At 38.6% G+C, this 14,033-nt stretch overlaps 3 protein-coding genes across 3 annotated transcripts in view; 1 reads left to right on the top strand and 2 right to left on the bottom strand.

The window, feature by feature from the left end:
* Window positions 1-323: 323 nt before the first annotated feature.
* Window positions 324-14,033, bottom strand: part of LOC132844468 (sodium- and chloride-dependent GABA transporter 2-like) — a 77,031-nt gene continuing 63,321 nt past the window's right edge. The window contains exons 10-15 of the mRNA XM_060867941.1: window positions 3,377-3,489; window positions 3,115-3,252; window positions 2,880-2,982; window positions 2,654-2,754; window positions 882-1,052; window positions 324-761 (exon numbers count right to left, since the gene is read on the bottom strand). Coding sequence (XP_060723924.1) covers window positions 660-761; window positions 882-1,052; window positions 2,654-2,754; window positions 2,880-2,982; window positions 3,115-3,252; window positions 3,377-3,489 — 728 coding nt within the window. The 3' untranslated portion in view covers window positions 324-659. The remainder of the gene's footprint in view (window positions 762-881; window positions 1,053-2,653; window positions 2,755-2,879; window positions 2,983-3,114; window positions 3,253-3,376; window positions 3,490-14,033) is intronic.
* On the top strand, window positions 4,883-8,314 carry LOC132844467 (uncharacterized protein K02A2.6-like). Its single transcript, XM_060867940.1, has one exon. It carries the CDS (start codon window positions 4,921-4,923, stop codon window positions 8,185-8,187), a length of 3,267 nt encoding a protein of 1,088 aa, XP_060723923.1. The 5' UTR covers window positions 4,883-4,920; the 3' UTR covers window positions 8,188-8,314.
* LOC132844017 (sodium- and chloride-dependent GABA transporter 2-like) lies at window positions 10,947-12,974 on the bottom strand. Its single transcript, XM_060867173.1, has 4 exons — window positions 12,797-12,974; window positions 12,105-12,239; window positions 11,165-11,305; window positions 10,947-11,038 (listed from the first exon to the last, which is right to left on the bottom strand). The coding sequence occupies exons 1-4, from the start codon at window positions 12,972-12,974 to the stop codon at window positions 10,947-10,949; spliced, it is 546 nt and encodes a 181-aa protein (XP_060723156.1).

The following is a 14,033-nucleotide window of genomic DNA, read 5'->3' as shown; positions in this document are numbered from 1 at the left end:
TTCGGACAATTTTCCAGAGATGCCAATCAAACTACAGTACCATGCATGTCTTTGGACCGGGGGAGGAAACCGGAGTACCCGGGGGAAACCACCGAGGCACGGGGAGTACATGCAAACTCCACACACACAAGGCGGAGGCAGGAATCGAACCTCCAACCCTGGAGGTGTGAGGCGAACGTGCTAACCACTAAGCCACCGTGCCCCCGAGTTAGCTTCCTTTTAAACTTTAAGTGTACAGTGAGAGAAAAGAAGATTCTAAACACATTTTTTTGTGCTTATCTTTATCAATGATTCTGGAGGCAATTCTTGTTAGAACACAGAGAAATTAGTTTACAAGCACTGGCTATTACACTGTCATAAAACAAGCAATTCTAAAAATGAAACATTGCCTCTACTGTCAATCCATCAAATATACTTTATGTACAAAGTGATGATTTGATCTAGTATTGGCCTACATTTTTAGTTAGCAAAAACAAAAACTTAATTCCATTCATTGGGTTTATCTGGACTTGCTTACACAAAGAAGCTTAAAATATAATATTTAAAATTTAGCATGAAATTCCTTAACAAATGCAAATGTGTGTAAAATTTATGTAGAAGGAGACAAATAGTTCCCCCACAGTGGACAAGTGCCCTAAATCAACCACTGTGCTTTCACTTCAAAGATCTGCTTGCCCTGGTGGTACAGTTGTTAAGCCAATAAAACCTGGGTAGTTTTTCCGGGGAAGTTTTCTTTCTGGGGTGCAGAGAATGTGCAATCTCTATAGATGGTCAAAGGATAGACATTACAATCAGTAAGTATGATGAAAAACAATAAGCAATCAATTTCATTGGATATGTTAGATAAGAGTATAGGAGGCTTAATCATTTAGTGAACATACCTGCTTAAATGAGCCACTGGACGTGAGGAGAGCATAGATCATCCAAAGAGGGACCAGTAGAGTTGAAGAGAGTGTGAAGTACCAGCCAATAGCATAGCCCCACCAGGGGTATTCAATTATATTGTTAAACTTCAGAGGAGTGAATTTCATCAGAGAGAAGACAAGTGTACCCTAAAGAAAAATATATACTTTTAAATTCAAACCCATATTATCTATATCTCTGTAAATGTATGAGATTATTAGACTTCTCAATTATCCAGTCTGCTGTAACAAGAGCTCAAATCCTCAGCCACCATAGAGAACCCTCACTGGAATTCTAGCCACCTCCGGATTTCGGAAATTTTACATCCGGCCTCTACTTCCATATTCACGAGTATATAAACCATGCTCACACTATGTTACGCACAAAATATCATCAACTTACCCTTGCGTTACCAAGCCATTTGTTATTTGCTCTGGTCTTGACCTGTTTTCTGTATTTTGAATTTGTGCTATATTTTGTTTTGATTTTATCGGATTGTTTGCATCGCAGACTGATTTTATTATTGCTAAACTCTTTGCCTGCCCTTTGTTTATGCTCTATTGCTACCGTTTTGGATGTGTTTGCTCTATTCTTCATTAAAGTATTTCTGATCTACCACATATGGATCCTACTCAGTGTTCGTTAAATCTGCTATATTCTGTATGTATGTTTTGTCCTGTTCAAATTTTAGTTTTTGTTTTTTTTAAACATATATTTTTAAACATGTAATGGCATTGATCAAATCAAGTGAGAATCACAGAAGGTTGCCTAACCAAACATGATAATCATCATTTTATCCCATACCAGTTTTCTCACTTGCAATAGGGTGTCATTTCAATGGCAGAATTAGAGTTGGACTTAATTTCCAACAACAACAAATAGAGCCACTGTCAAAAATACAATAGCACACACTACTGCAATTTCACAGCACTTACTTCCTGTGAAGTATTATCTTGTAATTACTTTTTCAGGGATTATAGAGCCTTTGTTTTTTATTCTATTTTCATTTTCTGTTTCTGGATTCTTGCTTTTTGTCTAGTTTTGCCAGTTTGTACTAGGACTTATATGCCTGCTTTTTAAATAGTTTTCGCCTGTGTTAAACAGTGTTCTTTGATGCATGACATACAGTAGGACCGGTACAGCCAACAGACAAAATTGAAAAATAAAACATTTGGACTGTGTTATAAAGAATGCTATGATGCAACATTGCTTTATTTTTAATAAATGTGTGCTAAAAGCACATTGGAGGAAAATTGAGGGAAACATGAGAAAGTATGGGAATACTTTATATGACCCTGTGCTGTTGGCCTCATGATATAACTTGTGTTTTCAGGTGAGTAATATTGCAGATTTCTAGTCATTCATCTGTGGTCATTGTGAGAATAAGTGTGAAATACATGTACCTGTTAATGCTTATTAACAACTGTGTATTGAATTATTGAAACATATCCAGCTTTCTAGCTATATAACACATTTATGGTCATCTTAATCTACTGTACCTTTTCTAATTAGAAAACACTGACTGATAGCTTGAAAATAAACATGAATTTAAATGCATAATTAAACTGTGAGACAAAATGTTTATTACTTTAAATGTCATGAAGCATATACTTGAAATGTAGGGCAGCAAAGCTACTGTACATGAAGCCATGATCACAAAATGTAGGGGCTCTGCATCTATTATCAGTAGCAGATGAGTTGAGTTTTGTTTAAAGTAAGCAAAAGTCAGAACACATTTTCAGGTACTTACAGTGCAGACTAGAGGAGTGATGTATTTCCAAGAGTATTTTATTAAGAACCATGGTTGATAACCAATCATGTCCTCAATGTTATTATACATGCTATCAGCCCCTATAAAAAAATGAATAATACATTGACATTACCATTATTCTATTCACTATACACTCACCTTATAGAAAACTGATTCTGCAGTCAGAACTATTTCAAATTGTAAATGCCTTATGTGGAGAACTCACCATACACCCACCCTATACACACTGACTGCAGAATGGCGAATAAAAGAAGTGTCATCCCACTGCAGCAATAGTAATCAAACAGCTGGAAAATATACAAGCCACCCTGGAGAATGAAACTAAGAGTCAGAATACAATTCAAGATGAATTCTATGGATTTTACTATAGCTCACATTTTCAGCAATGATAATAGAGTGCAAGATATTATATTTAGGATGATGAAAAAAAGGATAATGACCTCTGTTACCATAACCAGCCCAATGAGGAAACTCCCAACACAGATAAAGAGCAGGGTGAGTTCACGCCGATAATCAAGGAGTAAGTAGGAGGGGTACAGGTCAGTTATAGCTGTCATAAATGTCTCCAGGCCCACAAACTAAACAGAGGGGTTGACAGAAAAGACATATAAAAATTACACTCACATCACAAGCTTTAAAGATTAAAATATGGATAGTGATTAAAATCAGTGTAGTGCTTTTAATTGTCTTTTTTCTGCTGACCTCAGTATCTAAGCCTAGCAAAACTATCATCAAGAAAAAACAAATGGCCCATAGTTGTGGAGCAGGCATCATCGCTACTGCCCTGGGGTATGCAATAAAGGCCAACCCTGGACCTGGGAAATCAAAATAAAATTAATCATATATAGATGTACGGAAGCGTATTGCATTCACTTGAGGAAAAAAAATCTGTTTTTCTGAATTAACGATTTAATTATCTCAGAATTATGAGATAATTTTTCATGAATAAAAAAAATCTACTCTGTTTTTCTGAATTAACGACTTAATTATCTCAAAATGGGGGGCACGGTGGCTTAGTGGTTAACACGTTTGAGTGAATAACGAGTGAATGAGAGGGAAACGAGTGAATGAAAGTGTGTGTGTGCCCTGCGATGGGTTGGCACTCCGTCCAGGGTGTATCCTGCCTTGATGCCCGATGACGCCTGAGATAGGCACAGGCTCCCCGTGACCCGAGGTAGTTCGGATAAGCGGTAGAAAATGAATGAATGAATGAATGAATGAATGAATTATCTCTGTAATGTATGTACTATATAACGCGAGTCATAGTTTTGTGATAAGCCTGCCCCCTAGTGGTGATCTATATAATGATGTATTATTTTGCATTCAGTTCCGGTTCAGTAAATAGGAAATAACTGAGTTGCACCGCAAGCGATGGTGTCGTGTTATTATTTATCTGACTGCAGACACAACAGAATTGGCGACGAGTTTTCGGACCGACAAACACGGATGCAACAAAAAGACCTGAATGGTCTGGAAACGGAAAGGAATATTCATGATAAGAGCGCGTGAGTTACATTGAACAGAAAGAGAAGCCAATTAATGTCTCATGTGAAACTGCAAACCAGCGAAAATGTCAATGATTGGAACTATCACCGCATTTGATAGTAATGCTGAGGATTGGGGAACTTATGTGGAAAGGGTGGAGCTATACTGTGAGGCCAATGACATTGAGAATGATAAGAAAGTGGCTGTTTTGCTGAGCGTGATGGGAGCGAAAACTTATGGACTACTTCGTAGTCTGTTAACCCCTGAAAGGCCAGCGGATAAATCGTTCCAGCAAGTAGTGGACATTTTAAATGAACATTTGAGCCCCAAACCTTTACTAATTGCGGAAAGATTCAGATTCCACAAGCGGAACCAAGCTAAAGGAGAAAGTGTTTCCGAATACATAGCTGAGTTACGCCGATTGTCAGAGCATTGTCAGTTCGGAGCTGGGCTGGCAGATGCATTAAGAGACAGACTTGTTTGTGGTATGCATAATGAAAGTACACAAAAAAGACTGCTGACAGAAAAAGATTTGACGCTCGATCGTGCATTGAACATTGCAATATCCATGGAGACTGCAGCAAAAGATGCATTAGAATTGCAACAAAAATCAATAGAATGTGCAACAAATAAACTGGCACTGAAATCGGAAAGAAAACAAAAATGCTATCGCTGTGGAAAAATGTCTCATGATGCAAATGTTCAAGGATAAAGAGTGTAGAAGATGCCATAAAAAGGGGCACATCGAGAGAGCATGCAAAATGGATAAACAGAAGGTACAGAAAGACAGAATGTACAAAGTGAAACGTAAATCTGCCACTGTACATCAAGTAACTGAAAATGAAGCGAACACAAGTTCAGATACTGATGATCTCTCATGCCTGGAACTGTACAGTATTAAAGAGACAGATCGAAGAGTTATTTGGCTTACGCCAGAAGTATCAGGTGTTAAACTCAAGATGGAGTTAGACACTGGATCTGCCTTATCGGTCATCTCAGCAGCTGATTACAAACGACTGTTTTCAAAAATACCACTGCAACAGACATCAGTGATATTAAAGACTTATACTGGTGAAAAAGTGTCTCCAAAAGGAAAATTACCAGTAACTGTGAATTACAAAGAAAATCAGCAACAGCTCAACCTGTATGTACTGGAAAATGGAGGGCCTGCATTGTTCGGACGTGAATGGCTGAGGAAAATACCTCTGGACTGGCACGCAATAAAAAACTTGGATATGTCCCAGCAAATTACAAACAAAGAGACACAAATTACTTTAACGCAAATTGTACAAAATGCAGAAGCTGTGTTTCGGAAAGGGATAGGAACACTTAAAGGAATAAAAGGGACTCTGGAGTTAAAAGAAGACACTTCTCCAAAATTCTTTAAAGCCCGCCCAGTCCCATATGCAATTCGTCCCAAGGTGGAGGCAGAGCTGGATCATTTGGAAAGAACAGGAATCCTGACTAAAATTGAACGGAGTGAATGGGCAACGCCCATAGTTCCTGTGATCAAAAAGGGTAAGACAGGGGATGTGCGTATTTGTGGGGACTTTAAAGTGACCGTTAATCCAGCTCTTCATGTAGTACAGTATCCCCTGCCACGCATTGAAGATATTTTCGCATCCTTGTCCAGGGGAGAACACTTCTCAAAAATTGACCTGGCCAAAGCATACCTCCAGATGGAGATGGATGAGCAATCCAAGAAATTCTTGACCATCAACACACATAAAGGGCTCTATCAGTACAACCGTCTTGTTTTTGGAATTGCATCAGCCCCTGCCTTGTGGCAGAGAGCGATGGACCAGGTGCTGCAGGGTATTCCAGGAACGCAGTGTTACCTGGACGATATCATTGTAACAGGGAAGGACGATGCAGATCACCTCCAAAACTTACAACGTGTGCTGACTCGACTGTGTGAGTATGGACTAAGAGCTAACAAAGAGAAATGTGAGTTCTTCAAGTCTCGGATTTCTTATTGTGGTCATGTGATAGACAAAGATGGTCTACACAAGTCACAGGACAAAATCGAAGCTGTGTTAAATGCACCACACCCACAGAATGTGTCTCAACTCCGATCATATCTCGGACTTGTGAACTATTATCACAAATTTCTTCCAAACCTCTCGACCGTGCTACACCCATTGAATACACTGTTGCAAACAAGAACACAGTGGAAATGGTCAGACAGTTGCGAACAAGCTTTTCAGAAGACCAAGATGCTCATAACTTCTGATATAGTGCTGACTCATTTCGATCCATCCATACCCATCAGGCTGGCATGTGACGCATCGCCGTATGGAATTGGCGCTGTGCTGTCACACAAGTTTCCAGAAGGCACAGAAAAACCGATAGCCTTTGCATCGAGATCACTAACGGCAGCAGAACGTAACTACGCACAAATAGACAGAGAAGCACTTAGCCTTGTGTGGGGTGTAAAAAAGTTCCACCATTACCTGTATGGTCAAAGATTCACCCTGATCACGGACCATCAGCCCTTGGTCTCGATCTTTAATGTGCGGAGGGGTGTCTCAGCGATGGCCTCAGCTAGGCTGCAGCGTTGGTCACTCTTCTTGGGTGCTCACCAATATGATATTGAGTACAAAGGCACCAAACTACATGGTAACGCGGATGGCTTGTCACGTCTGCCTCTGAAGTCAACAGACGAGTCACATAGTGTGGATCCAGCTGACGTGTTTCACACCACAATTGTGAGTCAGTTACCTGTAACAAATGCCACTATTCAGAAAGAAACCCGTAATGACCCCACATTGTCCAAAGTCTATGACATCACAGTTCTCGGGTGGCCAGCACACGGCAACTCACTGTATCCAGCATTCTCAGCGAGAAGAGAACAGCTTTCTGTGTGTCAAGGAACGCTGATGTGTGGATTAAGAGTTGTCGTTCCCTCCAAATTGCGTAGTAAGATGTTGGACACGTTACATGAAGGGCATTTGGGCACAGTAAAAATGAAGAATCTTGCACGTAGTTATATGTGGTGGCCGGGAATCGACAAGCAGATTGAGGATCTGGCAAAGGCTTGTCCTGGATGTCAACGGACCCAGAACTCTCCACCATTAGCTCCTTTGCATCCCTGGGAATGGCCGTCAACACCATGGCAACGAGTGCACGTTGACTTTGCTGGTCCATTTAGGGACTCCATGTTCTTGATCGCCGTGGACGCACATTCTAAATGGCCTGAAGTTGTTCCGATGAAGACAACCACATCTGAAAACACTGTTTCGGTATTGAGAACAATATTCTCCAGGAATGGGTTGCCAGAGCAGATATGCACAGATAATGGACGACAGTTCGTCTCAGACGAGTTTCGGAAATTCATGAAGCTGAATGGAGTCAAACACATCACTTCTGCGCCATACCATCCTGCCACTAATGGCTTGGCGGAAAGGTTTGTGCAGACTTTCAAGAAAGCAATAAAAGCAATGGACAATGACAGCATTTCGCTACAACACAAAATAGACAACTTTCTTTTCATGTACAGGAATGCAGCACACGCCACGACAGGCCAAACACCAGCGATGATGTTCCTTAAAAGAAACTTAAGATCTCGCTTGGATCTCATCAGACCAAATGTTCGACGTGACGTGGAAAATAAACAATTTGAGCAGATAAAGGACAGACCTACAAGAAATTTCCGAGTTGGACAAGAGGTCTTAGCACGCGACTACAGACTGGAAAAGTGGCAACCAGGTACTATCACCACCAGAACGGGACCCTTGACGTACACAGTGAAGGTTGGAGAAAATACTTGGAGACGCCATGTAGATCAGTTGGTGGATCGCCAGACAAAATCCTCACCTTTACCTGCCCCTGATTCGCATGCCAAGGACAACAATGCTGTCGACACTGTCCCTCCTACATCAGTTAACGTGAATGAATCTGAGTCGCATGAAGATGAACCAGATGTCACAATGCCGGTTGCGCCTGCACCTGCACCTGAATCTCACCTAGGCTTACAGAGACGTTATCCTGAGAGATGTAGAAAACCTCCTCAAAGGCTTGATTTGTAGCTATGTTAAATTAGAAACATTTTGTTAGAGTACCTGTTGATGTAATGCAGTACGTTTTGGTTTTGTGTTTCATGTTTCTCAGTATAATTAATCTAGTGGGGGAGGAAAGTGTAATGTATGTACTATATAACGCGAGTCATAGTTTTGTGATAAGCCTGCCCCCTAGTGGTGATCTATATAATGATGTATTATTTTGCATTCAGTTCCGGTTCAGTAAATAGGAAATAACTGAGTTGCACCGCAAGCGATGGTGTCGTGTTATTATTTATCTGACTGCAGACACAACAATCTCAAAATTATGAGATCATTTTTCATGAATAAAAAGTTTTTTTGCTCTGTTTTTCTGAATTAACGACTTAATGTGGATTGCATGGAAGTAAACATGTCCCGCCTTTCAAGTTTAATCCGGTTTTATTTTACTTTGGGTTTGAGACATTGGGAGATACTGCTGTCTTTAAGTAATATAAATGGTATTGTTATTAGTGCGTCAACTTTGCGCAGACACCTCAAGACTTTGCGCCTGTTCAGACGAAAAGAACATTCTGATCTGCTTGACGTTGCTGTGTTTCTCCAGGATCAGTTGAGCCGATATAGTATGCTTCACGGTAGCCGTATCACCATTCGTGAAAACCCGTCGATTGCACCATTGATGCAGATCCCATATGGTTTGAGTTTATCATATGAATCAACATGCCATAAAAAGTTCGGGCCTGGATTATGATACAAACGTCGCCGAAGACGATTCCGGCGCCTCAGTTGCACTCCATGGGGATCCAGTATTTTCAACAATTGCCTGATTGTCTCTTGTGTCACCACATAGCCAGCCTGAATGCATTTCAGATGCATCATCTTATATCCGTGAAGCATACCATATCGGTTCAACTGATCCTGGAGAAACACAGCAACGTCAAGCAGATCAGAATGTTCTTTTCGTCTGAACAGGCGCAAAGTCTTGAGGTGTCTGCGCAAAGTTGACGCACTAATAACAATACCATTTATATTACTTAAAGACAGCAGTATCTCCCAATGTCTCAAACCCAAAGTAAAATAAAACCGGATTAAACTTGAAAGGCGAGACATGTTTACTTCCATGCAATCCACATTAAGTCGTTAATTCAGAAAAACAGAGCAAAAAACTTTTTATTCATGAAAAATTATCTCATAATTTTGAGATAATTAAGTCATTAATTCAGAAAAACAGAGTAGATTTTTTTTATTCATGAAAAATTATCTCATAATTCTGAGATAATTAACTCATTAATTAAGAAAAACAGAGTAGATTTTTTTCCTCAAGTGAATGCAATTCACTTCCGTATAGATAACACCTGTAAATGTCCAAAACATCAGACTTCCTGGGTATGTGTATTAGATGGAACTAGTTGAAGCAGGTTCTATATTCAGTCACCTGACTCTGTAACTGTTGATATATCTGTCTCCTGCTCATAAGCCATGAAGCCCAGCACAGAGAATATGGCAAAGCCAGACACAAAACTGGTCCCACTGTTCAACAGGCACAGATAAATACAGTCCCTGCAAAGCAAAAATACAAAGAGCTATAAAAGACCAGCCAAGTTGTCTGGTTATGTGTAAACATTTTGTAAAGGAATTGAACAATGAAGCTAACAGCTATGGTACCCCGATGTCTTTTGGCTTGTGACCATTTGAAAAATAAAATATATCTGTTTTCACATACTCATTATTATTAACATAGCATCTAACATTAATATCAATAATTAATTAATTAATAAGAACATGTGTGTGTGTGTGTGTGTGTGTGTGTGTGTGCATGTGTGTGCATGTGTGTGTTGATCATTTGATACAATTTCATGCAAGGCCCAATGTGCACAACCCTGGCCCTGCAGTAACCCTCTTGAAATGAGCTGATTTCCCTCACTTGTATAAGTTGTTGTTGTACTTGTTGTAGCTTCCGAGAGCAGTGAGGCAGCCCATGCAGAGCGCATAAGAATAAAAAATTTGAGTTCCAGCATCCATCCACACCTACATACCAGGAATGAAAAATTACTCAGCAAGCATCTGTAGTATACAGAAACTACAGCAGACTCTTTCTTGAACAATTACAGTAAGTGGGAAGTAAGTATACTGAAACTTTATTGTTGTTGTTATTGTTGTTTAATATACTTCCAGTACATACATTTACATCATCTGTACTCATAAATATATAAAAATGTGTATTAATAAAAAGAAATACACTGTATTTGGGACACTACAACACAGAAAATTCTAATGCAAGATCCTGTATTTTAACAAAAATTTCTATTTTTACCTGTGGGTCTTTGAGACGTGTAAAATCTGGGTAGAGGTAAAACCTGATACCATCAGCAGCTCCCGGCAACATGAGCCCATTCACCAAAAGCACCATCAACATAACATAAGGAAAGGTAGCAGTGAAATAGACCACCTGAGAAAGAAAAATTCTGCCTCATTCAAGCCCAGAAAAAAGATTTTGCCTTGAACTAAGGACATCCATAATCTTCTAAGTCCATCGTCAGTACCTTCTGAATATGTGTCATGAGGCTCTCACCTTCCCTGTAGACTTCACTCCTTTCCAAACACAGAAGTAGCAGATGATCCAAGACAAGAGGAGACACGCAGCCAGCTCCCACCTTATACTGCCTAGCTCATGTACATTGCCAGTGAGATTTAGCACTCTCCTCCTGGAAACATAAGCCATATTTAGGCAATAACCTTCTGATGCATGTAATAATGCAATGGATTTATTGAAAATACAGTATAAAAGCTTACTCCCAGAACTCATGAACTGGTGAAGTTGCATTTTCTGGTATAGTCAAGTTGTTAAAATCCTTCTTTTTATCAAATTCAACACAAAGTTCTGTTAAGGAGAGAAGTTCCATTTAAATTATTATAAAAAGAAATTCTAAAATAGCACATTTACATAGTCATTATAATGGATAAAGCTGATTTTTTGTATGTGTGGTTTGTATTAATATAAATGTACCAGTGTTCCAAGAATTGTTGCAGCTAGCCCAGGGTAACTCAGTACTAAAAGAAGAAAAAAGATAGAAGAATGCCCAGGCCATAATGATAATGTAGTAGATGCAGGAATGCAACAGGACCACCATGGTTCCATACCCCAAGCCTGTAGATAAATAAAACACAACTTTTTAAAAAAGTCTCTGAAATCTGACCAGGAATTTGTTTTTTCTTTTTATCAAATATTAGTTTACTACGGTGGCTGAGAAGTGCAAAACAAATTAACAAATCTGAAAACATATTAACAAATCCGAAAACACATTAACAAGTCAGACAACCCAGAGGTTGGTATAGTTTGTGAATGGAAACTTACCGATCATCGGACGAGACACCTTTCATTCACCTGTATACAGTATCTTTAATGACAGGTGTCTTGTCCAATGATCGGTAAGTTTCCATTCACAAACTATACCTACCTCTTCCAGGTTGTCTGAATTGGTGCACAAAACACATTAACAAATCAGAAAACACATTAACAAATCAGAAAACACAACAACATTTCAGACAACCCGGAAGAGGTTGGTATATTTTGTGATTTGACAAGACACCTGTCACTCAAGGAATACATGAAGTTCAACAGTCTGCCGCAAGGAAAAGTTGGAATGGATGGATGGAATGGATTACTGTGGATTAATTCTGTTATTTTCTTATATTTAAATGGAGAACACATTACACATAAGATTCCATACCTGTATATCTTGAGTGACAGGTGTCTTGTCCAACGATCGGTAAGTTTCCATTCAAAAACGATACACTGTCTGAATTGTCCTTGTGTTTTCGGATTTGTTAATGTGTTTTCGGATTTGTTAATGTGTTTTGCACTTCTCGGCCACCTTAGTTTCCTTTGCAAAACACTTTTTCATTAAACGGGTACATTATTTTACATTAAACAGGTAATGTCTCACCTTGAAACAAAGGGCAAATTTTCTTCCAGCAGGTGATGCCACCCTGACTGGTATATTGACCCAATGATATCTCCAGGAGAAACAGTGGAATGCCACAGGCAAATAGGAAGACCAAATATGGTATTAAAAACACTCCTGAGGAAGACAGAGACTATTCTGATAATAGGGACTCAAAAACAATATATTTACAGCAGCATAATATAATATATATTTCAGTATACTATAATCAGAAAATAAGCTAAATAATATGCTTTACCATAGAATTTAATTGCTGTTAATTAAGTGGAAGCAGGTCATGCTTAAAAAAGACAAAACATCAGAAGCATGTCTTAAATAAGACATAGAGCAAATAGATAAACTTTTATTTAGACAAAATGTATAATGATAGAATGTTTATGAATAAACAATTTTATATAATGAGGAAACTACTGTATTACTAGTATAGGGAAAAGTAATAGGTACCGTTTATAGGGCAAAGACACATGCCATTCGGGGATAGAACTAGAATTTGGATTTATTTTCACTCCAACCACTAATTCAGCCTGATTTTGCCAGCAAATATGTCTCGTTTTGCACATCTACACTGTAAAACATGATATTATGTTTTTCTATTTTTCTGCATGTATAGATGTGAAAACTGGTATATACATGTATTATATACATGTATACATGCGTTTATTCTGAAAACATACCACCTCCATTCTTGTAGCACAAGTAAGGAAACCTCCAAACATTTCCTAGGCCAATGATTTGTCCAGCAACTGCCAGAAGAAATTCAACTTTACTTGACCACTGGCCTCTATCCTTAATTTTCACCAATGTATCAACTCTTCCTGAGTTTGGGTTTGACTCTAGTAAAGACAAGGCCATCTCTGGATTGTTACATACTGCCATGTCACTGTAAGAATATAAAATCGTATTTTCAGCATCTCCATTACTAAGATAGTGACACAAATGAAAAACAGAACAAAATGTTACAAAATATTATTGATGTAGCACATTTAGAGATAAGTCTGTTTGACATTAAACTTATTTGAAATAAAACATGGATAAGCACAAAATGGTAAATATCAAAGACAGCCAGAAAATATATTTAAAAAAAAAAAAAATTCATCCCATTCATAAAAAATGTTTTAGGTATGAATTTCACAGCTTTGCGGCCCGAGGTTCAATCCTGAGTTTAAACATTGAGTTTTTGTATATGTGTTATGGTAGTGCTAAAGGAACTACATCATCAGCCCCAGCTTGTCAAAAGTTTCACTAATCACTCACTTGTGTCTTGTATTGCTTGTTAATAGCCCTGTTTAAGTTCAGTATTTGACTGGCAAGATTTTAGTTGTTTGTTGACATGTTACTGCTCATATGTTTGCTGATTTATGTTAATGGTTCTCGTTTTCAAGGTTTCATTTGTTTTGTTTATTTTTTAAAACATTTGCACTTGCATTCATCTCTTATACCTTTCCTGACAATAAGGAATAAGCAAAATACAGATTTATTTATTCTATCGGATGCAGTCCTTAAACATCTTTGGCCTGCAGGTCAAGCACTTAAACATCTTTGGCCTGCAGGTCAAGTACTTAAACATCTTTGGCCTGCAAATAAGCTGCATATGGATATGATGGATTCTGCTTTAATCCTGTACACTTCCACAAATCAAACCCAATCTTAGAAATTGTCATGAATTCTCCCCCCTCGCTAAGAGCCCAGCCACATAACCTGTAGCACTACAGCACTCATTTCCATATAGTTCTTTTTCATCTGTGTGTTTGGTTTTAATTCAAGTGTCATTAGAGCAAATTTGCTCAGTTACTGTTAATTATCAAGCCTTCATTTCTGGTTTTCGATCGTTGCTCAGCCGATGTTTTTTATGTCATTTTGCTCTCAAATATTCTGTTTGATGATTACAGAACACCATCTTTACCTGCACTT

The sequence above is a fragment of the Tachysurus vachellii genome, chromosome 4 (genome assembly GCF_030014155.1).
Source record: "Tachysurus vachellii isolate PV-2020 chromosome 4, HZAU_Pvac_v1, whole genome shotgun sequence".
Classification (NCBI taxonomy): domain Eukaryota; kingdom Metazoa; phylum Chordata; class Actinopteri; order Siluriformes; family Bagridae; genus Tachysurus; species Tachysurus vachellii.
The sequence above is the reverse complement of the archived record's forward strand: the minus strand, read 5'-3'. Positions and strand labels throughout refer to the sequence as shown.

Coding starts and splice junctions, on each gene's coding strand:
- LOC132844467 (XM_060867940.1), top strand. CDS start 4,921: ATGGATAAACAGAAGGTACAGAAAGACAGAATGTACAAAGTGAAACGT.
- LOC132844017 (XM_060867173.1), bottom strand. CDS start 12,974: ATGGCCTTGTCTTTACTAGAGTCAAACCCAAACTCAGGAAGAGTTGAT. Junction 11,306..12,104: donor AATTTGCCCTTTGTTTCAAG/GTGAGACATTAC, acceptor ATTTATCTACAG/GCTTGGGGTATGGAACCATG. Junction 11,039..11,164: donor CAACAATTCTTGGAACACTG/GTACATTTATAT, acceptor TCTCCTTAACAG/AACTTTGTGTTGAATTTGAT.